Source organism: Mixophyes fleayi, chromosome 5 (genome assembly GCF_038048845.1).
Source record: "Mixophyes fleayi isolate aMixFle1 chromosome 5, aMixFle1.hap1, whole genome shotgun sequence".
Taxonomy (NCBI): domain Eukaryota; kingdom Metazoa; phylum Chordata; class Amphibia; order Anura; family Limnodynastidae; genus Mixophyes; species Mixophyes fleayi.
Genome location: NC_134406.1, coordinates 261,783,429 through 261,808,737, shown reverse-complemented (window position 1 = coordinate 261,808,737; position 25,309 = coordinate 261,783,429). Strand labels below are relative to the sequence as shown.

The window sequence follows — 25,309 nt, the reverse complement described above, 5'->3', positions numbered from 1 at the left end:
CACCATGCTGCAATTTGCAGCCAACTGGGTCTAAGATGGCATATTGGCTCTGCAAAGAAACGGGGGTTGAGGCTGCTCAGCTAGGAATATTTTAAAAGGAAAACAATGCAGGTGACCCAGCCCAAGGTAGCGCACTATTGGACCGTCCCGGGCGGGAGTCAGATGCCCTCTAGCACCCAACCAACCCTTGGTGCCAAGAGTCCGCTCACCATTGCCAGACAGTATTGCTGGGAAAGTGGGCACTGCCCAGCTACCTGGTGAATATTTTGTGATAAATTGGGTGAGAATCTACCTTCTATGGTGTATGCTTCCTATAGTGTACAGAAGTTTTGTGCAAATATCTGAAGAGAGCAAGAGATATGTTGTCGTTCAAATAGCTTTGTTTTCCATGTACAATGTTGCTTTACATGAATATCTGAGCAGGGATGGGAGGAGTAGTGACCTCCTTTCCCACTTTGCGTTTTTCTCATCCGCTTCGGTAAATTGAATTGAACCTGGGCCTTGCCGTAAAGCCTAATGGTCTTGTTAAGATTCTCATTTTTTTTTCATTTTGTTTACGGAGTCCCTTTCAGCCCATACGCACTGGAAACCCCAACTTGCAGAGTTGAGCACTCCGTTGATAAGATTGCTTTCTATTCGGACGATTTGCTGCTTTTCTTCACAAACCTCACGCTATTGGCTAATTTAAATGCTGGCCACTTTTGAGCTCTTTATATTTTAAAATATCAACCCAACCTAGTCAGAAGCAGGGAACATCTCGCCACCTTGAGTTGCTATATTTTTTTATTTTTTAGGTAAAAAAAAATATTTTTTACTGGTACAGTTTACAGATGTGTAGATGGTTTTTTTCTTTTTAAGGCAGTAGGTGTAGTAATTTTGCACAACTGCTTGATTTCTAATCGTTACATAGCTATAAACACGTCATTAGTCTGCTGGCAGGATGTAGCGCTGAAATTATTAATCTGTCTTATCCTGTGCTGATAGTGTGGCTCAATGATCCAACCCAAGTTCTTAATTTGTTATTCTCCTTAAACCGAGAACAAAAGTCATATTATTCTAGAGGTTATAGAGTAGATTTATCAAACCTTCTTAAAAGGAAAATTGGAGGTGTTGCCCATAGCAACCACTCAGATCCTAGCTATCATTTATCTAGTCCATTCTAGAAAACGATAGTTAGAATCTGGTTGCCATTGGCAACACCTCCACATTTTTCCTTTTTGGAAAGATTGGTAAATTTACTTTTATGTAAATCTTGCAGATTTTGGAATTGTGTTTTAAATTATGATTCCAGAGTCATGTGACCTTGACCATTCATGATGGTACATGCCATTCCTTACTGGTATGGTGGCATAATTGTGGAGAGGCAGATACTGTATATAAGCAGGCACTTCGTCTTCCAGATCAGTGTTGCAATAAAGCTGTAAAAAACACACAGAAGAGAAAAATGTTGGGCACGTGCCGTGCCCGTGCACATGGCAGTAAAGGTGATCAGCATGGGAGAGAGAGACGTGTGTACTGTCATGTCTGTACTAGAAACATTGACAATAGTGGTAAGTAAAACTTCCATTTTCAATGCATTACAAACACTCAATGCATTGAAAATAGAATGCTATTCAATATATCATTTCAGCATAAGCCACTTATACATTATTATATGCTAGTGGTTATGTGCATTAAAAGTTACGATCTGGTGTGTACTTTGGATTTCTCACAAGTTTAATATGATGCATAATAACATATTCAGGGACATTTATGAAGTTTGGTGAATAAGTGCTGTAACCATAGCAACCAATCAGGGACAGAACACTACATCAACCGCGGCGATTCAACCCGTTCTGCAGCCTTTACTTTGCTCTGGGGCCTGTACATGCGCCGTGAAGCCCTGTTTTGGTCTTGTTGCGCTTTTGGCAGGAACCATTCCGCTCGCCTCTGGGCCTTCCCCAAGCCTATTTACCCCAGATAGCCGTGCTACAAGTACAGCTGCTGTTCTCCTATCACTATTGCCATCTCCGCTCTTTTTGTTTCTACTGGGTTTCCACTTCCAATGTGAATGCGTGAACTGCTATGCTGGCTTCCGTGTGCGCACCGCAGAGGCGGAACGAGCGAGCTGTAAGCCCCGATGCGGGCAGAAGGGAAACGGGCACCCGACCCTCTGTAATCTGCCATGCAGCGGGCCCCATTATCTCCATTGACCCCCAGTGCATGGCACCTGCCGTGCAAATGGTAGTTCCACCACTGGCGCATATGCTCCCTGGGCCGGCTGTGAGACTCTTCTGATCGCTGCTGGCCAGTACCGTCAGCGTGCTGAACTTTTCATCATAAATAGGGCGATAAGCAGTGGTCGGAAATCTATTCATAAATAGACCCCTAAGTATGTTTTACTCAGGAGATCAGCTAATTATCCATATGCTGTAATAGGAACGCTTTCATTGATAAATTGGGCAATAAAAGATTTTCTAGCTGCAATAGGAAATCATCCATATCGCAGGGTCTTTATCAATAGACCCCTGCCAAATTACTAAGCCCATCAGCCCAAATGACTCTGGATCCCATCCACTCACAAGGTCATTAAACTCCATGATATCTTGGCTTCAGAGTTTTCTGAATACAAAGTTCAAGGCCAGCTCCCAGACTCCAGGGCTGCATCAGCAGAGCAGAGACTCATTAGTAGGCGAATAGTATAATTAATTGCCTGCAGCAACGTGAGTAACGGGGAAACGATCCAAATAAACTGCATTCCAAACAAAAAAAATTAAGTGAAAAATTCATGCACAGCTTTGGTAGCTGAAGCGAAACTGTACTGTAGGTGTAACATACCTTTTAACTGTTCTGATTCTGGTCGGACATCCTGATTTGCGGGCTGCAAAATGCGTAGAGTTTTGTCAAATTTGTACTGTTGTGGGCGGAGTTTGGGCAGAATTGGGGTGAGGCATATTTCGTCGAGCTTTCAGGATTCAAAAGGTTGGGAGTTATGGGTGTAATCATGTTGTAGACATTTCTCATTTCCATAAAAATTATCAGTGAAGTATGTATATTGACAGTCTTAGAGCTGAATTATAGCAGTGTCGGTGGTTTGTTTTACAATGAAATATATCCCTATAAATTAGTGAGGGGTAGCATGAAAGAGGTGGAGGGCCATATGTGCGGCCCTCGGGGCTGCATAGAGGAAGGAAGAAGGGCACCCCCGCCTTCCTCCTCTTCCGCTTCTACAGCATGAGCCCCCCCTCCTTCTCTGTCGCTTCTACAGCATGAGCCCCCCCCCCTCCCCGTACTGTGTAGAGTTGGTCATGTGACGTGGAAGTCAGCAGCCCCTGTTCTGATAAAATCAGGAGCAGCCGGCTGGGGGACTGCAGGGGAAGGTTTGGCTGGACGCTGGTGGCCCTCGGGCTACCTGTTGCCTACCGCTGCTTTAAATCATGCAGAAAAAAAAGACCAGCCTATTTTGATTTTCTATTGTAGTATTGTTGTTGTTGTTTTAGAATATTTACTCTGTCAATTTATTTAATCTTTTTTCTCTTTTCTTTCCTAGATGACCCAAAGAGCGTTGTTGCAAATCTTACGGTAAGTGTTACCCCTAATAAAGTTTTAGCGAAAGCAGTATAGATTTTAGGCAAGCTACTAACCACAAGACATGCTACATAAATGTGTGAGAGAGATTTAACAAACCATCTAAATCAGGCCTGTCCAACCAGCATGCCCTTCCAGCTATCAACTTGTTGTCTACTGGCAAAGCATGCTGGGTCTTGTAGTTTCACAACACCTGGAGGGCCGCAGGTTGGACAGGCCTGTTCTAAATCATACTTGCCCACTCTCCTGGAATGTCCGGGAGACTCCCTAATTCTGGGCAGGTGATTCTCCCGCATTCTGCCACTTTATGATCATAAGACTATTGCAGACATCTCAAAAGCTTAGTATGATCTAACTGCTGTGTTTTGCATTTTACTTACTGTAAATGATATGAGCACTTGTTTAAATATTTTTGGACAAATGTTTAATACTTGTTTGAACGTCCTTGGTTTACTGCTGCTTTGAATGTGCAAATTCAGTTTATATAAACCACTGTCAGAGGGATGGGTTGGGGGGTCAGGCAATATTTTGGGGGTGAAAAATTGTGACGGGGAGAGGTAAAAATACAATTATTTTTAAAATATAAGATAATTGTTCTCCAAAATAAAAACGCACAGAAGAAATGGTAAAGGCTGAAGACAGTGATTCACCCTCGGACGATATAAATAAGAGAGACCAAGATGGCGACAGGCGCAGCCCCCTCCCTCAGTAGTGCTCGTTCGCGCCTCTGTTCTGCTATACAGAACTGATTTTAATAAACATTAAATGGGTGACAATGATTGCTGTGGCCTTTGTAAAAATTCGAGTGGAGCTGAGTTTTGAAAACCTGTGAATTTAAACATTAGTGGTGGAGGGGGGTTTAAGGAAGCTGGATTTTAAATTAAGGACAAGTCCATTTTATCAACTGAGTATTAGCCTGGTGTGGAAGGGGCTCTACGAGTGTATTAGCCTAGGGCGGCCTGAACCCTTAATCTGGCCCTTGTCACAACCAGTAGGTGGTTTCAGTGGTGAAATTAGTTATACTTTGTACTGCAACACAGTATTTGAATCTTTATTTTCTTTGCATGGCATGTATTTCCTGTTCTACCAGTCTGCCGTTTGTATGACAAAAATATATATATATATATATTTCTTTCTTTGCTTGTCCAGTGCAAAAAACCAGACCAGCACTTCAAACCTTACCTGAAGCAACACCTCCCCAAGAGACTGCACTATGCCAATAACAGGCGGATAGAGGATATTCACCTACTGGTAGAACGAAAATGGTTCGTTGCAAGGTAAATGATTTGCTCAAGGAGAAATCCATTTCTGTTCTCTGTAATGTTCCGAGCTGCGTTGCCAAACAGTCTGGTCAGTGGTTCATGCGCTAATGGTTGTCAAAATGGGTTTTACTACCAGCAGTTCCAGCAAAGTTATTATTGTTCATCTAGTTTGGTTAAGGGAATGGAAGTGGTTAGGATTTAGGTGTAGACTATTACTCATAGTTGCCTACTCTCCCGGAATGTCCGGGAGACTCCCGAATTTTTAGGAGTTCTCCCGGACTCCCGAGAGAGCAGGCAAAAATCCCGGATCCAGATTTCGGCGTTGTTGAAGATGGCGGGGTGAAGGGGCGCGGGGCTAAACGCGTCATTGTGACCCCGCCCCCTGCTGCGATTGGCTAAAATTGCCTGAGATTGACAGGGCGGAGCCTATCTGTGGCCACGCCCCCCTCGACGGACCCCCTCCCGGAAAGCTGCCTGCAAAAGTAGGCAAGTATGCTATTACTTGTAGTATTCCACAATGGATGCATAGATCTTTTCATGCTCTCATATCAAATAATTAGTTGCTTTCATCTATGGAACCTGTTACCATTGACCTACAACACCATTTTTTAGGGTCTGAGCGCCTACTGCATTCGTTCTTCAAATCTGTGCAGGAGGTGAAGTGCGTGAGGTTACCAATCATCATCACCATTTATTTATATAGTGCCACTAATTCCGCAGCACTGTACAGAGAACTCACTCGCATCAGTCCCTGCCCCATTGGAGCTTACAGTCTAAATTCCCTAATATATACACACACACACGCACACACGCACACACACACACAGGGCAAATTGATAGCAGCCAATTAACCTACCAGTATGTTTTTGGAGTGTGGGAGGAAACCGGAGCACCCGGAGGAAACCCACGTAAACACGGGGAGAACATACAAACTCCTTACAGATAAGGCCATGGTCGGGAATTGAACTCATGACCCCAGTGGTGTAAGGCAGAAGTGCTAACCACTGAGCCATCGTGCTGCCTACTTAATCTTAATGGCCTCACGTAGTAAGGATTGGAGGAGTCTGTATGATTTCCAGCGTAATTCTATCGAAATTCATACATCCGACTTGTTCTGTATAAATTGGGAAAGATCATTTTGACGGTTTTTTTTTTTTCTTCCATTTCTATAGGAGAGTATCAGATGTGATTAGAAAGTCCGGCAGATGCAGTTTCCAAGGAGACCATGGCTACGATAACAAGATCAACAGCATGCAGGTACAGAAGAGACGGATCTTTTATAGACCCTTGGAATGGCCCCATCATTCGCCAAAACTAACCTACTTGCTCTTCTTTTATATAAGACCGTCTTCGTTGGATATGGTCCTACATTTAAGCACAAGACAAAAGTGCCTCCATTTGAAAATATTGAACTATACAACGTTATGTGTGGTAAGTAGTGGCCTCTGTTTTTCATTTGCTTAAAATATAATTTGGGCCAGTTGTGTAAATTGTGGGTCGGCCCCTATTGTCGTCTTGACTGTCTGTTAATATGTCCTCTGGTCTTTGTCCCCATATATATTAGTTCCTTGGTTCCAGCCACTCCTATTACTGCTAGTTTTGTTTCTTAACGGGGGAGTCCATTTTGGGGCAAGTCCCCGTCTTCCTACCCCAGCCTCCCACGTAGCAAAATTAGAGTCTTTGCTGCATCTATTTAGCTGTATTGGATGCATACTACAAGTTCAGCTTGCAGGTAAGAATGGGGAGAGGTCTCAGGGAAAGGCATCCTTCATACTGGCTGAAATGGAAATCATGTTGAATAGCTAGCACTTGCCCTTTAAGAAATCGAGGATCCTGCCAAGGTTATGAGTCAAGTAGTTAAAAGTGACGTCACTGATTTGTAAAGTGCTATGGCGTTCTCTTAACAATGAAAAGAAATGGATCAAAACACTCTCATATGTTAATGATTGTCTTCTGCACAGAAATTCAAAACCTATTGTTCAAATAGTTTTTACATGACATTACCTCCCAATATAAAGCGTAGTCATAATCTGTGTCCTCTATGCGTAGATCTTCTCGGCTTAAAACCTGCTCCCAACAATGGAACTCACGGGAGCTTAAATCACATCTTACGTGCGGCAACTCACAAGCCAACGATGCCAGAGGAAGTCTCCAAACCGGTGCCGATAGTGGCGTCTTCATCTACTGTTAACGAGGAGCTGGGATGCTCATGCGACGACAAGGTAACATGCCATGAACTCGCCATCTCCCTGTAATAAGCTGAGCCACGAGAACGAGGTGATAGTTTGATATTACAGTGTACCAACTTGGATTTGGAATTCTATTAACTATTCTAGGATGTTGAAATTTGAGGCATATCATGTTTATGGACCCATTGCTAGCAGTTGCAGGATAAAAGCTTTTCTTGTTATTTAAACATCCTATTCAGTGATCCCGGTCTAGATTGGGGCTTCAGACATCTGTAATTTCTCCCTGTGCTCACGAGAAGCTTCTGCTGTGAAGTCCTGGAACTGATTGTATAGGTGAAAGTTTTCACCAAGGCTAATGATTTTCTTCTATGTATTTTTATTTTTCATGGTATGAAGAATAAAGCTGAGGAACTGAATAAGCGGCTTTATCTGAAAGGAACCGATGGTAAGGACGATACCCTGTACTAAGAGCCACAATGTAAACATTTTTGTTTCTTTTTAGTTGTAAAAATGAGTCTGCTGCGATTCGCTCTTGCATCGCGTCTTATCAGAAGTGCGCTCACAGCAGCGTCTGCACTTTGTGGACTAGCTGAGCGTGATAATGCACATAGTACATAGTCTGCTGATGTGTCGGAGGTAAGCTGGCCAATATGGCTGCATGTTCCACCCTGCCCAGTAATGATACTCTCAACTTGAGGTCACGTTTCAGCTCAATGCCCGATATTGGCTTTGATATGGGCAACGTTAGTCGCTTGTGTATCGGCACAATTTGCTACAGACGAGACCACGTCTAAAACGTTATAGTGGATTTATTATTTTCCATTGTATCTTTTAGTAAATATGCCTAAAAGTGTGAAAATCACGGCTGAAAAATATGATGAACTTTATTATAGTGATAGAATCGCCATGGTAGATCCTGAACTAAAAATAAATAATATTATTAAAAAGCGCATAATTATAAATTGTTATGTCATTCATTTTGGTTTTCAGCTTGTTTTTTGTTTTTTTTTACATTTTAAAACATTTGAGATGCTTAAATAGGTAATTCAGCCCTTAAAAATAGCATTTTTCGGTTATGTTCTGCACTGAATTAATAGCAGTACTACCTGGGCTGTGTCACACTTAAAAAAAAAGTGGAGATGTTGCCTATAGCAACCAATCAGATTCTAGTTATTTATTTAGTATATTCTACAAAATGACAGCTAGAATCTGATTGGTTGCTATAGGCAACATCTCCACTTTTTCAAACCCACAGTTTAGTAAATATACCGCTTGGTCTTCAGTAATTGTTCTGAATTGACACACTGGGAAAAAAAATACATCAATTCTAAAATATTTCAAATAAAATGTTGCACATTTGCGATGTAAGTATCTAAACAAAATGTCCTACTGCTTTCTAAGTGTTTGCCTAATACTTTCTTTTAAGTAATGATCATAATACAATAAAAGCTGGTTGCTTTTGACTAAACCTTTTTTTTTTTTTTTCCATGTCCGTTATATAATTAACACCGCTTAAAAACAGAAAAGCATTAAATGCTTAATACATTAAACCACTAACTCTGGTTCATGAATTGGTGTTTTTGGGATCGATGTGAACGAGATGCCCGATGATCAGGATAGATATCTAGATAAACTCTTCCAACATCTTGACAGGTCTGAGGTGTAGATTTATCAAAGCTTCTAAAATGGAAAAATGGATGTGTTGTCCATAGCAACCAATCAGATTCTAGCTGTCATTTACCTAGTACATTCAAGAAAATGATAGCTAGAATCTGATTGGTTGCTTATGAAACCATTTCACTTTTTTTTAGAAGGTTGGATAAATCTACACAAGTGTATCTCTCGCCTTGCATTCAATTTAAGATTATGGTTTGCAGTCACCATTAGGAAAAGAGCTTTCCCAAATAATCCATTTTCATCAATCTCAAGAAAATAATAATCACATATAAGGCGAATCATCTTGTAAATGTGAAATGTCTATAATGTATAATGCAATTATAACCGTTAACAAGTCACACTGATTCATTAACCACCATAAATAGATGACTTCCACCAGCCAATTAAAATATCGCTGTACCAGAGATGACAGCCGCCATAATATTGTATGACCTCATCCACATTTATTTGGATGTCATTTCTGTTGCAATGATGTATTGTATGTTTGAAAGTCTGTATTTGGAAAATATAAATATAAAAATAAATATTTGCAATGAATTGGTCCAGTTCGTTGCACGTCTGGTTGACGAGGGGACTAGGTAAACTGAATAGTTTCTTACTGTATGCTCAAAGCTCACTGTTTTTTGTTGTTTTTTTTGCAACATATTGTGGGGGTGGTTAGCATCGCTGCCTCATCGATCGGGGGCGATCCAACCAGGGCACTATCTCTGTGGAGTTTGTTTGTGTGTGTTTGCTTCCTGTTTCCTCTAACACACAAAAACTTGGTAGGTCAGTGTACGTGGCATGTAGTGTTTGTGTGGTAGACATGTTAGATTGTAAGCTCCTTCGGGGCAGGGGCTGGTGTGAAATAGTTAAACATTCTCTGTGATGCACCGCGTAATATGTTGGTACTGAAGTTTAATACGAATTGCCATGAAAGACAATTTGTGTTTTTATACACATTGATTCTGGCTTACAAAGTTAACTTACTATTTGATGTTCTCTACTTTAAAGCATGAATTAAAGATGCATTGTAAACATTACTGTCACAAATCTATGCATATTCTAAAACATGCATTTGTCATCATTAATTGCGGTCATTGTATTTGTTTGTGTTGACAGATGCGGCTGCAGAAGAACTTAGCAATGAAATTAAGGAGGTGCCAATAAGGAACACAGGTTTGTGTGATCATTATTCATTTAACCAGTTATTCCATCACCGCACATCATCCTTTAAGGTTTTTCACGGCATCAGAATTTTGTGTCATTGTGCAACCAACATGAACCAACTATTTCTTTCCTAAAGTGAATCCAAATCTGTCTGTTCTGCTGTGTCTTACCTGTAAGCGGAGATGGAAATGACAGATTAATGCGTCTTTCTTTTTCCAATGGCCGACCAACCAACAATAGGCATGTCCCCTGAGGATTGGATTAAAAGCTCTGCGCTCTTAGAAAGGTTAAGTGGCAGCTCAGAAGAGGCAGCCTTAAGTACTTCATGGGAAAGGCATCAGGACAAGTCCTTGGAGCTTTCATTCACGAGCAGAGCTGGTGAGCCCTTGAAGCAAAACCTTTTAACGGCTACCAGCTCTTAACCACCCGATAAAACTAACACGCCATTTGTTCAGTGTCCTGACATGTGGATGACGCTCAAAAATACTACAATCGTTTTCAAACATTTCATTGGCTGCAATTAATATTTATGATCATTTTGTATGTTTTATTGTTATTATTATTTATTATTATTTTATTTTTTATTAGGTGGTGCAATGCATGTGTATGAATAATTGTTTAATAAATCCTTACAGTTCTCTCTATACAGAGAAATTCTATTTATTGCATATTAATGAAAAAAATGCTGGCAGCTACTTATAGATCAAGTGTTTATTGTACTGATGTGAATCGGGTTTAGATGAATATTCCACAATGCTCTACAGTTACATTAAAATGATTTATTCATAAACTGGTAACGTCTCCCCCAATATGTGAACAGAGCTTGTTAAGGTTCACAAGGACAGCCCATATGCACTTGTTCTGGGGCAGGGGAGGAGGCAAGAATTGCCTATTAGGTACATTTTAAATGGAAAAAAAATGCAGATGGCCCAGTGACCCAGTCCAAGGTAGCCCACTCTGGTACTGGCCCGAGGGCAAATGCCACCTACTCCCCAGCACAGATTCACTACACAGCCAGTTGTATTCATTTGTCATCTTTTTTTTCAATTTTGACATATGTCCTTTCCTGGGTACCTTTTTTGTCCAGCTACGTCATAAAACCCCCAGCGCACACAGTCATTTTAGTTGCCCCTTTTTATTTGAAACTGTTTATTAGTCTACTATATGAAAACGAACTTCTTATAAGATCCGTGTGTATTTTCTGTCGATGAGGAGCGGATGCCAAATTGCCGTCTGGTCTACGATAAAAAGTATTACATCACATGTTATATCTATTCTTGGATGAGGTCATAAATCGTGGATGTGATTTGTGATGCAATACTGTTGCAGATGGGTTTAAGAATAGGTATAGTGTCAAATAATTTACTACTAGGCCATTAGGCGTGACTGCAAACCATAATATCCTACAGCCTTAGAGCTCTTTTTGTAACTCAACGTCACTTTGTATAAGTTTACAATTTTAGAACCAGAAAGTAGAAGTGTGTGTGTGTGTGTGTGTGTGTGTGTGTGTGTGTGTGTGTGTGTGTGTGTGTGTGTGAACTTTGATATCATTTAGAGCTTGGAATAATCTGCATTTCTAATTTCCGCTTAAAGGACCACAGTGCGTTAGATATTCTTTATTTTTTTGTTATTTAAAATGAATTAGCCTTACGTTGAGTGCAAGCGAGGTCCTGCTAACATTTGAGTTTAACACATTTTATAATGATTATATCTTCCATCATCTTTATGCTTCCACGTTAACTACATACTTATATCAGCAATAATAGAAAATAGAAGAGGGAGGAGAAGCTGGTGGTTTTATTTTTATTTTGGCAAGTCCGTGACAAATTGTTTTTGAGGGAACAATATTATCAACCGTGATTAATCATTTGTTAGTCATCATGGATAAACTCTACAACATTAACATCTCAACCGAGCCCTAATTATATTCTGCTTATATGATTTTTCTTGGGCTAAGATTAATTGCATTATTTTGTTTTAATTGCAAGTGATTTTTTTTTCCCCCCATTAAAAGATTCACCTAATGCATGTTGGATAATCCTGCATGTTAATTGGAGCTTGGTATCTATTATGTGTTTCCAGATAAAAACCTCTTGTATGGGAGACCAGCTGTATTATTTAAGACCAAGTACACAGTGTTGCATCACAGTGATTTTATAAGTGCTTACAGTGAAACATTGCTGATGCCTCTCTGGACATCGTACACCATCCCAAAGCAGGTCAGTATGTTTCTATAGCACGTTTGCTATTTTGAGTTGTTTTGACTTTTTTAGCGTTTGGCATAGTGTTTGTCACTTTTATATATTTTAATAAACCCTGGACTCGATCCTTTCCATGCTGATTGGTGGGGGTTCCCAATAAACCGGCAGTATTAAGGCTTTCAATTCAATTAGAAACTGCAAATAAGTGCAGATGCGCAATCCTTCTTTATTGGCGCAATCACACCTAGTTGTCAGACTAACGCATTTCATAGTCTTTGGAAACACCACCATAAAATCAATCTGCACCTACATTTGCAGGTTTGTTGGATACTCTGGAAAACGCACATAGCGGAATTGGTCAGATTATAATCTAATTTGTTTATTCTCATTAATATCTGAAACTAATCATGAGAGTGAGAAGACATGGGGTCTGTCATCTTACTGCTGGGAACAATAAAGTTATTTTGTGGGGAGATAAAGGCTGTGCACGATTCTCCAGAACGGGTCATGGCCCTGTAAATGGGGTCCTCTATTCACTGCCTTTTTGGCCAGCTAATCCATGCCTTTCCTTATACAAAAAGAAAAAAGTGCATTCACAACTGTGGGGTTGCACGTTTTCACATCTGTAAATAAGACTTATTGCATTTTAGTGGTTTGCAGTGTTACTTTTAAAGGTACAATACCCCACCCCTGCAATAATAAACAATAATACTAATAGGTGGCGGACATATAATGGTTGCTATGGGCCCTGCAATGACAGAACGTGTCACCCCCACCCCCATAAATGAGGCCCCTTCTGTACTCTCAAGTGAGAAGAACAGCAGCTTCCTCTGAGCATGTAGAGGGCTTGTTTTACTCTTCTGAGAGCCAACCTGGGTCTTGGGACTCTAGAGCAACATTGCCCGGTGCTTGCACAAATTTTGCTATGTGCTCCAACGTTTTACTGTTCTGCCACTGATACTAATACCTTTTAGATAAAATACAACGCTTGCATACAATAATTCTATCATCATCCTTACCATTTATTTATATAGCTCCACTGATTCCGCAGCGCTGTACAGAGAACTCATTCACATCAGTCCCTGCCCCAATGGTGCTTACAGTCTAAATTCCCTAACATACACAGACAGACAGAGCAAGAGAGACTAGGGTCAATTTTGATAGCAGTCAATTAACCTACCAGTATGGTTTTTTGGAGTGTGGGAGGAAACCGGAGCACCCGGAGGAAACCCAGGCAAACACAGGGAGAACATACAAACTCCACACAGATAAGGCCATGGTCGAGAATTGAACTCATGACCCCAGTGCTGTGAAGCAGAAGTGCTAACCACTTAGCCACCGGGCTGCCCACACTATGACCTGTGTGCTGGTTTGAGAGTAACCAGGCAGCTGAAAAGCTTTACTCTTATCATAACCTATGTACAATTTCTTATCCACACAGGCAGAAGTATCTGGCATCCCTGATTATTTATCAAACTGTGTAAGACTCGACCCACGCATCTCCCCTGGCAACAGTCAAAGCTGTTCGGCTTACAAAGCTGATAAACAGATGTCCTATGGATTTCTCTTCCCACCTCGTGAGTCTTATCTCTGCATCTTGAAGTATCTGTGTTTGGGGGGGTTTCTTTCTTGCTGTTTAATAGTTTCAACTTTGCACTTCCATATGAAAAAAATGGGCTGATTATCTTATTTTTATTTCATTTTGCTGGCGTCTGCTTTATCCAGTCATAGATTGAACGGCACAGGGTGTAACCTTGATGATTTATCTGGGGTTCTATGTCAAAGGTTGCAGAGACCGATCAACACATGTCAAATGTTTGTACAGGGGCCAACACATATTTTTTGATAGGAATATATTTCTGTTGTAATGAAACGAAACAAGCAGTGTTGGTCATGCAAGAAGGAAGATTTACTTTTTAAGGTTATGTTTTTCGCTCTTTTATTTAAACATCTGCTTCAAACCTACTCATGAAAGCGCTTGTCGCCTAAACACAGTTGTGGCAGCCATTTTGTGGGAGGGTAGACTATCAGTCCACTTAAAATGGTTCCTATGGAAATATGTGATCATGAAATGCCTGAGTGATTGATATTCGTTCCTAGTGAGTTGATGAGAGCTGCATTCTGAACAATATTTGGTCGTCTCAAAATATGACTGCCCCGTTGTGTGCAGGAGTCAGGTGTACTTTAAAATATTTTGTAAATAAATAATGAATACTTTCCGGTTCCGAGTTTTCTTCACAAGTATAATTTATGTTGTATACGTCAGGAACACAGCTGATTCCCATTGACAGCTACATGAAAGATGTGTTATCTTCCTAAAGAACTAATGCAATCGCGGGAGGGGGGTTAAGGGGCAGCCTAGCTGTTGAGAGGCGTTGGGCACATCCCTTGATATGACCACACCTCTGTTATGAAATGATCATGCCTCCTTTCCTCTCTGTCCCCATTCAAGCACTGGCAAAGTTGGAAGGTATGCACATTACTTCTGACCAAAGTCATCTGATCACATTATGAGATTACCAGCATGATGTGTTCATACAGTCCGAAATGTTAGTTAATCTATGACTGCAAGTCAAACATAGAAGCTAAACAGACTGACCTACTACATAGATTGACTGCGCTCACTGTGTGACATCACCATCCAATCACACACTAACCTGCTACATAGACTGTGCGACTGTGCTCACGGTGTGACATCACCATCCAATCACATACTAACCTGCTACATAGACTTGTGACTGCGCTGTGACATCACCATCCAATCACATACTAACCTGCTACATAGACCGTGTGACTGCGCTCACTGTGTGACATCACCATCCAATCACATACTAACCTGCTACATAGACTTGTGACTGCGCTGTGACATCACCATCCAATCACACACTAACCTGCTACATAGACTGTGCGACTGTGCTCACGGTGTGACATCACCATCCAATCACATACTAACCTGCTACATAGACTTGTGACTGCGCTGTGACATCACCATCCAATCACATACTAACCTGCTACATAGACCGTGTGACTGCACTGTGACATCACCATCCAATCACACACTAACCTGCTACATAGACTGTGTGACTGCGCTGTGACATCACCATCCAAACACACACTAACCTGCTACATAGACTGTGTGACTGCGCTCACTGTATGACATCACCATCCAATCACACACTAACCTGCTACATAGACTGTGTGACTGCGCTCATCTGTGTGACATCACCATCCAATCACACACTAACCTGCTACATAGACTGTGTGACTGCGCTGTGACATCACCATCCAATCACACACTAACCTGCTACATAGACTGTGTGACTGCACTGTGACATCACCATCCAATCACACACTAACCTGCTACATAGACTGTGTGACTGCGCTCACTGTGTGACATCACCATCCAATCACACACTAACCTGCTACATAGACTGTGTGACTGCGCTGTGACATCACCATCCAATCACACACTAACCTGCTACATAGACTGTGTGACTGCACTGTGACATCACCATCCAATCACACACTAACCTGCTACATAGACTGTGTGACTGCGCTCACTGTGTGACATCACCATCCAATCACACACTAACCTGCTACATAGACTGTGTGACTGCACTGTGACATCACCATCCAATCACACACTAACCTGCTACATAGACTGTGTGACTGCGCTCACTGTGTGACATCACCATCCAATCACACACTAACCTGCTACATAGACTGTGTGACTGCGCTGCGCTCAGTATCCATTATCTCATTCACTAGAAATAGAATAAAAAATTGGAAAATAGCCGAGTGTGATTCCACCACCACTGCTCTAAAACATCTGTTCTGCCCCATTTAATGAGGAATAGGACAGTAAATGGTACATTTGTTGCTTATTGTGTATTTTTAGAAAACCTAAAAATAATTTTAAGTAACTTCCACAGGATTGTTCTGCACAAATCCTCCGTGTCCATCACGGTTTTAAAATGTTATTTGCATTTTTCAGAATTAAGCTCCTCTACTGATGCCAAATATGATGCTTTCCTCATCACAAACGTCATTCCCATATATCCCGCATTTAAAAGTAAGTAAGCCTATGGTTTAGATATATATATTATTTTTTTTCCACAGTGATTTATTGTTAGTGTGTTTTATTAGTTTATTTATCAAAATCTGGCTAGTAAAGTTTTTTTATAGCACGGCTTTTAAAAACCTTAAATTCCTGTGGAGAAAGGACAAAGGTTTTGTTGTCTCTCCCTGATACACTGACCAGTTGGAACCTGTCCGTATTTTAGCCAGGATGTTCTGCTGCTGGGTTTATCTGTTTATGGCTGATCAATCCTGCCTCTGCCATGTTTCACTTGGTGAAGCCCTAATTGAGCAGCGATCCATCATTGCAGATTATGGGTCATGACAATTACCAATGAAGTTTGTGTGGGGTCAGAATGACTGTTCTTTCACATACATTGCATTCCTCCTTTTATCCCTCTCTTATATTGTATCGCTAATACATGCAGAGCACAGAAATATTAAGGCATTCTTTCCATGTCCAATATGGGTTATTGTCCAATGCTACCCAGGCATGGACAATCCTGCTGCTTAGACTGGGCCCCAAACTACAGGAATAGAATCCAGTTTGGCCACATATAAGCCTCTTCTGGCCAGTCACATTACAATTCAATCATTCAATCTAATTTTATATTATATATTCAATTTATTAAAAAAATGTACATGTTTTGGGTGACGTCGATCCCACATGATCACATATAGATGGCCAAATCCATCCACAGTCAGGGGACTTTTTTTGTTTGTTTTTAACTCATAAGTGATCTGATGGATTGCGTATTGTAATTCTGCAGTTAAATCATATGTTTAAAATATTTTGCTGATCTGTTGGATCAAAACTGTAATGTGTGTGTGACTTGGGTATCACATTTTGATGAGAAATATGATTAAAAACAATCAAGCTACTAAAATCATGGTCTGTAATGCGTGTTTCAATTGTATATTCATGTGATTCTACGGAGATGTGATTGTACATTCACATTACACAAAAAGAACAGAACGATTTATATGTGCTCCAAACCTCAGTGAACTGGCATTGCAATAGAAACTTCTAGCAAGCCCCCCACCTTCATTAGGGCAGTCATCCCATCATCAATAAATAATAATAATCATAAGAATAACAAAAACTATATATATATATATATATATATATATATATATATATATATATATATATATATATATATATATATATATATATATATATATATATATAATTATATTTGTCTTGTCTTACCACAGAGTGCTCCTTTTTTAAGCAGTGCTCCTAACAGTGACAGAGGGAGTACTTTGTAATACAGTTTGTATTTGTGCATATTATAGATTTATGTCAAATGGCAGCAGTCTTCTTTTTTTTTCTCTCTCTCGTTTATTTCTGGTTTTCAGAGCTTTATGGATAAGGGGTGTTCAGACAAGTGAAATGTTTATTAACTTGAATAGTTACTTTTTTCTTTTGTGGTTTTTATTTTTTTTAGGTATTTTTTTTAAGTAGATCAATATTTAATTTTTTTTATTTTGTTTATTTTTTTTTTTTACTTAGAGATCTGGAACTATGTTCAGAGAGTCCTGGTGAAACGATATGCATCTGAAAGGAATGGAGTCAATATCATTGCCGGGCCTATTTTTGACTATGACTACGATGGTTTACATGACTCCCCAGACAAAATTAAAACGTAAGAGATTAACTTGTTGGTAAATAATTTTCACTTTCCAAATGTTTCAGGATGATGAAGTATATATACAAAGAAATAGATTTATATTTTGTGGCCTGTATTGTTTTGCTTTTCCTTGACTACAAGAATAAGTCTGAAAATTATGTATGTGTTATGTAAAAGACTTTTCAAAAATGATGGTCACTGACTTGAGCCATGGGTAAGCTGCCTGTTGCGGCTAGACAGTAGACCTTTTCCCATACTTACCTACTCCTGGAATATCCAGGAGACGCTTGAATTTGGACTCTTGATAGGTCCGTCTATTCGCCTGCATCCTGCCCAGTTCATAATAAAATGGGTGTGACGGGGTCTTTGGTGACTCAATCAATGGCGAAAATCCGCAAATTTTGGTTTACTGAAAACTCGAGTGCCTGGAAAATACTTTCTTATATATTTCATTTCCTTGAGATACTGCATGGCAGCTATAACGAATGGGTTATCAGTCCTCCTCCTAACTCCCTTGTCCCGCCTTTCTCCCCCAGTCAGAACCACCCTATTTGTGTCTCCCCCTTTCTTTTAGGATGTAAGCTCTCAGGAGCAGGACCCTCTTTCCTTGTGTTCTCCTTCTAATATTCCATCACCCTCTGTACCTCTTGGCCTGCTTCCTTAGCCCTGTTTTCTTAAGCTTAGGCCTACTTCCCGCTGATTACTGCCATCACTCTCACTCACTGTCCCTCATATAATTTGATCTACAACACCATGTTACATGTATCTTTATTCATTCGGTATGTCTGGTCTTTGTATTTTGTTTTTAATGTATCATGTTGTGTTTTACGGATCACTGCTTTCTGTATATGTCATGTATGGCGCTTCGGACCCTTTGTGGCACCTTATAAATAAAAGATAATTATCTCACTAGTCTGGTAAGTGGAGACAGGAAAAAGAAACTCCCTCAGAAGTTATATATTCCGACTCTTCCTTCCCCTGATGTCCTGGTGAATCTTCCCAAGCTGCTCCTCAAAATATGTGGGAACATTGGGCTGCCATGGAGTATCTCAAGGAAATTAAATTAACAATAATAATTCTCTCATTTCCTTATAAACTCCATGTCAGCCATAAGGAATGGGCTTCACCCAAGCAACACATGAAAAGATGGTGGGATCAAGCAAAATCAACAAGCAAAAATATTTTGTTTAATAACGCAAGTGGCTCAAAAATATTGAGGCATAATTGATATTATGTCAATGTCATTTTCACAAAACGGCTGCCTCCAGTGTGTATTGTACAGTAAGTGCTCTATGAAGAAACCGATACAAATTATATGTACATGTTCTTTATTTACTCCAGGTATGTCGACGGATCAATACCAGTTCCAACACACTACTTTTTTATTATAACCAGCTGTCTCGATTTCAGCCAACCAGCTGATCATTGTGACGGCAGGTTATCAGTTATATCTTTCATCATTCCACACCGGCCGGATAACGATGAAAGCTGCAATGTAAGTGACTGATTGATTTATTTATAATAAAAAAAAAAAAGTGTATATCTAAAAGCAAAGTAATGGCCTCCAGAACTCATGTGCTAGATGGGCTTGCACAATTAGTAAGTGACTCCAAGGGCTTGTTCACACCTGACCAGGTCTCTGCTCTTTTCACATATTAATAAATATCTGTGTACTCATTGCATTTCAAGTTTAGTTTACCGGACATCCATCTACTGTAAAAAGAATCCAAAGTTGTCTCTTAGTTTGCTAGCCCCGGCAGATCTACAAACTTCAAATTTCTTTACTTTAGACATCTAGGACCGGCTGTGATTTTAAATATTTTATTTCAACATTTGGGGATTCGGATCAATAAAGGTCTTGGGGAAAAATGCTTCTGTGGTTGTTTTGTGGTGTGAAAGCCAAATTCTCAATTATCATTCTTCCCCCAGCTAATTTCTTATGTATTGTTTATAAAACTATAATTAATGGTGACTGGTCCACTAAGAAAAGGTAAGTCTTTAAATTAGCAGTGGCTAAACAATGAAGGCATATTGTGTACTCATTGCGTTTGAAGGACACCTTGTATTAACGTCTTACTAAATCCAACTTCGATAAACAGAACTGAAACAACTGACTTTTTCTATATGGCTACATTGTTAGTACATTAACATTTACGACAATAATGCTTATAATGGTCTGCAGTCTATAGTGGCAGTAAATTAACAAGAGATTTATAGTGTGTTTTTGTTTTTACTTGTGCATGGCGGCTTTACAACTTTTTACCGCTTTGCTTGACAATTAAATCAGTGCTGCCAGCATCTTTATGGAAATTGAAACTCATAACCTGTCTGTAGTAGATTTCTTTACTGAAATAATGGCACATTTTGGTAGGCTTTATCTTTTTGTGTTTTGAATTGACCCATGTAAACAAGAAACTAGCGGAATGGCGTGTGTGGACACCAGATGATAAGGAGACTTCTTTGACAATGATGAATTTCATTACCTAGCTTCCATGCTAGCAATCATAGGGGCACGAGGCTCCCCAATAAATCCAGAGGAAGGGAATAGACATCAAAGGAACATAGTCACTTCCCATGTTTTCCTTGTGGTCTGGTGCTGACCGAGGGGAAACAGGAAACCTGCGGCTGAATAATGATGCAGAGCGTGCAGGAATTTAAATAGAACTGGTCACATTTTAAATAATTTGTTTACATAGTACGATGTAAGTATAAAATGGTTCGTTTATCTATACTCCTTCTGCTCGGAAGAAAGCATAAAGAAAAATGTCACGCACCGTGCGCTCTCTCCTGGGCGCGCACCGTGCGCTCTCTCCTGGGCGCGCACTGTGCGCTCTCTCTTGGCCTTGGGTAGTACGCACTGGGCACTATGTAGCAAGTGATCTCAACTGTCTCAGTATATTTAAAACACATTTTAGAATATTTAACAGACTATTATATAATTATGAGCACATAGCAATATTCATGTTGAATAACACCTATACAAGTAATTTCTAGTGGTGATTGTCATTATTCAGCTAGCATTTTGGTCATGGTACACTCATTTTTTTTTTTTTTTGTATTGTGTTGTCTTCTTCTTTACTAGTAAGTGCTGACAACTAGGGGGCGCTATTTTCAGCGCTTTCTATTTGATGCTTTCTGGTTTCCCAGTAATGAAATATGATGTTGGAAAATTGTCCTCATTAGAGTGAGCATTGCTAATCTGTTTTTGGGTTTTTTAAATGTTTTTATGCTAATACGTTTTTGATTGGCAAAATGGAAGCCCGTATGTTCTTAAGCAGCTGCCTCACCTCTTGTGCAGAGTCATGCTGAAGGTCATTCAGAGACCTGCAACATGCGTGGGTATGCAGGTATTTCTCTTTGCACAGATTTGTCAGCCTGGCGCATTCATAGCTGCATTCCAACATTCTAACTACGTACTGAGAACATCATCAGTTGGGTCCAACTGGGATTGCACATGTTGGACAGAATGAAAACATCCAATTGTAGTCTACAACTTTGGGACCATTTGGGATAATTTCTTACCTTTTTCACTCCTAGTGCTTGGTGTAGCCTTATTATTATTATTATTATTATTATTATTATTATTATTATTATTTATTATTATTATTATTATTTTTTATATAAGGTGCCATAACATTTCCGCAGCGCTGTACATAATATAAAACAGTAGAATGTACAGGATAAAACAGAACAGAACAATGAACAATTATTGCAAAGACTTCCGGTGCTCCGGGCATAGCTATTATAGTGAGGCTGGAGCAGAGAAATGGAATGGAGACCGGAGGGAGGAGGGCCCTGTTAGTAAGAGCTTACATTCTAAGCGGAGGGAAAACAGACAGCTGGTACAAAGGGGGTCAATAGGGACAGGAAAGATAGGGAAAGGGACAGGAAAGATAGGTGAAGAGGACGAGTATGGGAGAGGGTTAGGAGGATGGCTGGTAGGCTTTAAGGAAGAGGTGAGTTTTGAGTGCCCGTTTGAAGGAGCACAAATTAGGGGACAGTCGGATGGAACCTGGGAGGTCGTTCCAGTAGAGGAGGGCAGCTTGGGAAAAATCTTGGCTTTGGGAATGTGGAGGAGAGGCGATGGTCATTGGCCGAGCGCAGGGAGTGGGAGGGAGTGTGAATGGAGAGGAGGTTGGAGATATATGGAGCAGTAGAGTGGGAGAAGGCCTTGCAAGTGAGGGTGAGGAGCCAGTGTAAGTCAAAACTGAGGGGAGGCAGATAAAGAGCAGCGTGAAAGGAAGACAAGTCTGGCAGCCTCGTTAAGTGTAGAACAAAGAGGGGCGAGGTGAGAGTTGGGGAGACCGGTGAGGAGAAGGTGATGAGCGCATGGATAAGGATTTTAGAGGCATACTGAGATAAGAAGGGCCAGATGTGGGCAATGTTCCGTAGTTGGAAGCGACAGGATTTGGCAAGGGATTTAATATAGGGGGCAAAAGAGAGGGGGGGAGTCATGGGTGCTACTCAGGCAGTGGAGTTGGTGTGTTAGTGGTGTTGTTAACAGTGATAGAGAGATCAAGGGGGGATGAGAGTCTGGAAGTCTGTTTTCGCAATGTTAATTTTGGGAAATCGTGAGGACATGCAAGAGGAGATGGCGGAGAGGCAGTCAAATGTGCAAGAGAGGATGGTGGGGGATCAGGAGAAGAGATGTAGAGCTGAATGTCATCGGCGTAAAGGTGATATTGGAGACCAAAGGAAGAGATGAGAGCACCCAAGGTGGTAGTATAAAGCGAGGAAACTCTTACAGGGAGGGCAAAGGGGGGAGCCAGAGGTGAAAACCGAGAAGGAGCGGTTAGCAAGCTATGAGATGAACCAAGCTAGGACAGAGCCAGAGAGGCCGCCAGAGAGAAAGTTCTGCAGCAGGAGGGCGAGGTCCATGGTGTCAAATGTCGCGGAGAGGTCTAGGAGGATGAGCAGGGAGAAGTGACCCCTGAATTTAGCGAGAGAAGATCATTCGTAACTTTGGCCAGAGCCGTTTCTGTGGAGTGGAGGGGGGCAGAAACCAGATTGGAGAGGGTTGAGGAGGGAATTGTCCAAGAGGTCCCTGTTAAGGTTGTTAAATTGGGCCCCTACGGAGGCCGCCATCTTGGCCCACAAATGTGGGTGTAAATTGCACAGAGGTGTATATTTTTGGAAATGTTCTGTGTTTCTCGATAGTAGGAAGAGAAGAAAAATGTAGTTTATTGTATCTCATATATAGGGCTACAGAAAACGCTGGCGCTTATTGATGGTGATTTACTAAGTGCATGGCATTAGAAATCAGACCTCTAATTAGTGACTGCAGCTCCATGCTTACTTCTTACTAAAACCCAGTAATGGCTCTCTATACCTGTATTATTTTCTTCTACACCATCCTAAGCCTTCTTGTGACCCTGTCTTCTTGTGTGCCGTGTCTTTACATCGTATGTGTTTTCCTACATGTATGTTTTGTCTTTTGTCCTCGTTATATACATATATGTAACCTAGAAGAGATTTACCAATATCTGAAGATGAACAGTAGATTTGCTAAAACTTCTAAAAATGAAAAATGGAGGTGTTGCCCACAGCAACCAATCAGATTCTAGCTATCATTTATTTAATACATGCTAGAAAACAATAGCTACGTTCTGATTAGTTGTTGGCAAACACCTCCTGGTTTTCTTTTTTAGAACTTGGTAAACCTATCACTATCCCCACATTGCAGAGGAATTCTATAACCGTGAAGGAAGCAGAATGGTGAGGTAAATTGTTCTTTAGAAACAAAAAAAATGATCAACTGAATATCCCATTACTAAATTAATTTTACCTACTGTTCGAGAACCACAAATATTAAAAGTAGCATAAAATTAAAACAATATTTTATAAAAATTAATTATTGGTTAAAAATATGTTTTTTTTAAAAGTAATTTTATGTTTTCATTGGGGATATTAGGGTCTAATTTAACAGTTTAGGAAAGTAGTGTTAACATTTTTATCCTTTTATATAGGGCTAACCTAACATGCAGAGCTTTACTGAGATGTCCTAACTCAAATTGTTTTAAAGAATTTAAGTAAAAAAAAATAATTATTTTAAAATTCTGTTTTAACTATTGGGTTAAATCAAAACAATTAATAATGGCAGCTTACACCATTTGGAGAGGATGGTAGTACAGTGGCTTGCGTTACTCCTAATAGTATTTATTTTTTTTTAACAGAATATGACCAGCATTTTAAGGACAATTTGGCCTCACTTTATCTTTCCTTCATTGTTGTACAATTCCTCACGCATGATTTTATAATACCAAACCCCCTTATGCAGTTCAGGTTCTACCCAACAACCCCCCCCCCCCCCCCCCTCATCCACATGCTTCTTCAGCATGAAAGCCTGATGAATTTTTAATACAAACATTCTGCTTGGTTGTCAGACATAATCTCATTGGATGAGCCCGATGCTCTGTCTGACAACCTGGGAGATAATTGTTGCAAATTTTGAAAACAGGCTATTGAGTATATTTACTATGCGGAGGTTCCGTAGAACCGCCAATTCCCGGCGCTTTGAAGTCATTTTCTTCAAATGGCGATTTTATTAAAGACCAAACCAATGGGCTTTAATAAAAGTGGCCTTTAAAATAAAAAAAAAAAAGACTTCAAAGCGCTGGGAATCCATGTGTGCCAATGGGGGTGAAACTGAAACTGTGAAACTACAGATGTCTTTAATAAACTGATTATAAACCAATGAAATCTGGTGTGGTGGTCTGTTCCATGTTACGGAGTAAGCCTCCATGCTTTTGTCTTGCACACCCTGGCCAATGATATGATAGAAAATCACCCACATCGATGTGAATTTTCCTGCATTGTCCGTTCTTCATGACGGTCTGAGATGTCTAAACTAAAATCATGTTTAAAAACACCAAATTGTTCAGTGTATCGGTTAAACCCCCACCAGCACCGCCATGAGTTTGAAAGGCAAATGCTGTCATATACAATAAGTTTATTAGGACGTTACCTCTAAATGTTGCATCCCAGAAAAGCGAGAGGTCTACGATTTGTTATTATAAGAGGCCTAAGTCTCGTTTTACATACTGATCCAATGCACATTTGCCAGTTGTTTCTAATCTATTTTGGCCAGGTAGTGCGATTGCATGCTTACAAATGTACTCTTCCCAAGTACAAGGACAAACTTTTGAGCAGAATTTTTTTTTTGTTTGTTTGTTCTTTTTTAGTCTGCCAGACCTGGTCCTCAAAGCTCTTCTAAAGTCAGGTCAAAGGGGATGGTTAGTATGTTTCCTCCTCTTCCTTGTTCTTCATAAAGATTGTCTTTAGCTAAACTTTAGCTGACATTTCGACATCCAATAGGAAAAATAAACCCCCCTTTGCAATTGAGTAACCAAACACTGCCTCCAGCAAGGAGCAATTTACTCTTATCTGTTTTCGTCTTGTGTGTTTCCCCAGTCAGCCCTCTCATGTTTGTCAGCAGCAGATGTCGACCTCTTAGGACATCTCCTGGGAGCAATTCCTTGTTGTGGTTAAAAACTGCTGTTCATTAATTTCTAATCCTGTCCTCATGCAATTCTGTGTCTACAACTTCCCCTCTG

The 25,309-nt window shown here is 40.3% G+C and overlaps 1 protein-coding gene across 7 annotated transcripts in view; it reads left to right on the top strand.

The window, feature by feature from the left end:
- ENPP2 (ectonucleotide pyrophosphatase/phosphodiesterase 2) overlaps nt 1-25,309 on the top strand; it is an 86,778-nt gene that overhangs the window by 58,106 nt on the left and 3,363 nt on the right. For 2 of the 7 annotated variants that reach the window (XM_075213997.1, XM_075213998.1), the window contains exons 14-27: nt 3,530-3,561; nt 4,717-4,844; nt 6,002-6,086; nt 6,173-6,260; nt 6,879-7,051; nt 7,415-7,463; nt 9,797-9,853; nt 10,082-10,222; nt 11,927-12,063; nt 13,487-13,622; nt 16,040-16,117; nt 17,639-17,771; nt 19,098-19,251; nt 24,938-24,988. In XM_075213997.1, coding sequence (XP_075070098.1) covers nt 3,530-3,561; nt 4,717-4,844; nt 6,002-6,086; nt 6,173-6,260; nt 6,879-7,051; nt 7,415-7,463; nt 9,797-9,853; nt 10,082-10,222; nt 11,927-12,063; nt 13,487-13,622; nt 16,040-16,117; nt 17,639-17,771; nt 19,098-19,251; nt 24,938-24,988 — 1,442 coding nt within the window. The remainder of the gene's footprint in view (nt 1-3,529; nt 3,562-4,716; nt 4,845-6,001; nt 6,087-6,172; nt 6,261-6,878; nt 7,052-7,414; nt 7,464-9,796; nt 9,854-10,081; nt 10,223-11,926; nt 12,064-13,486; nt 13,623-16,039; nt 16,118-17,638; nt 17,772-19,097; nt 19,252-24,937; nt 24,989-25,309) is intronic. The other 5 variants (XM_075214000.1, XM_075213999.1, XM_075214002.1 and 2 more) reach the window with 5 other exon arrangements.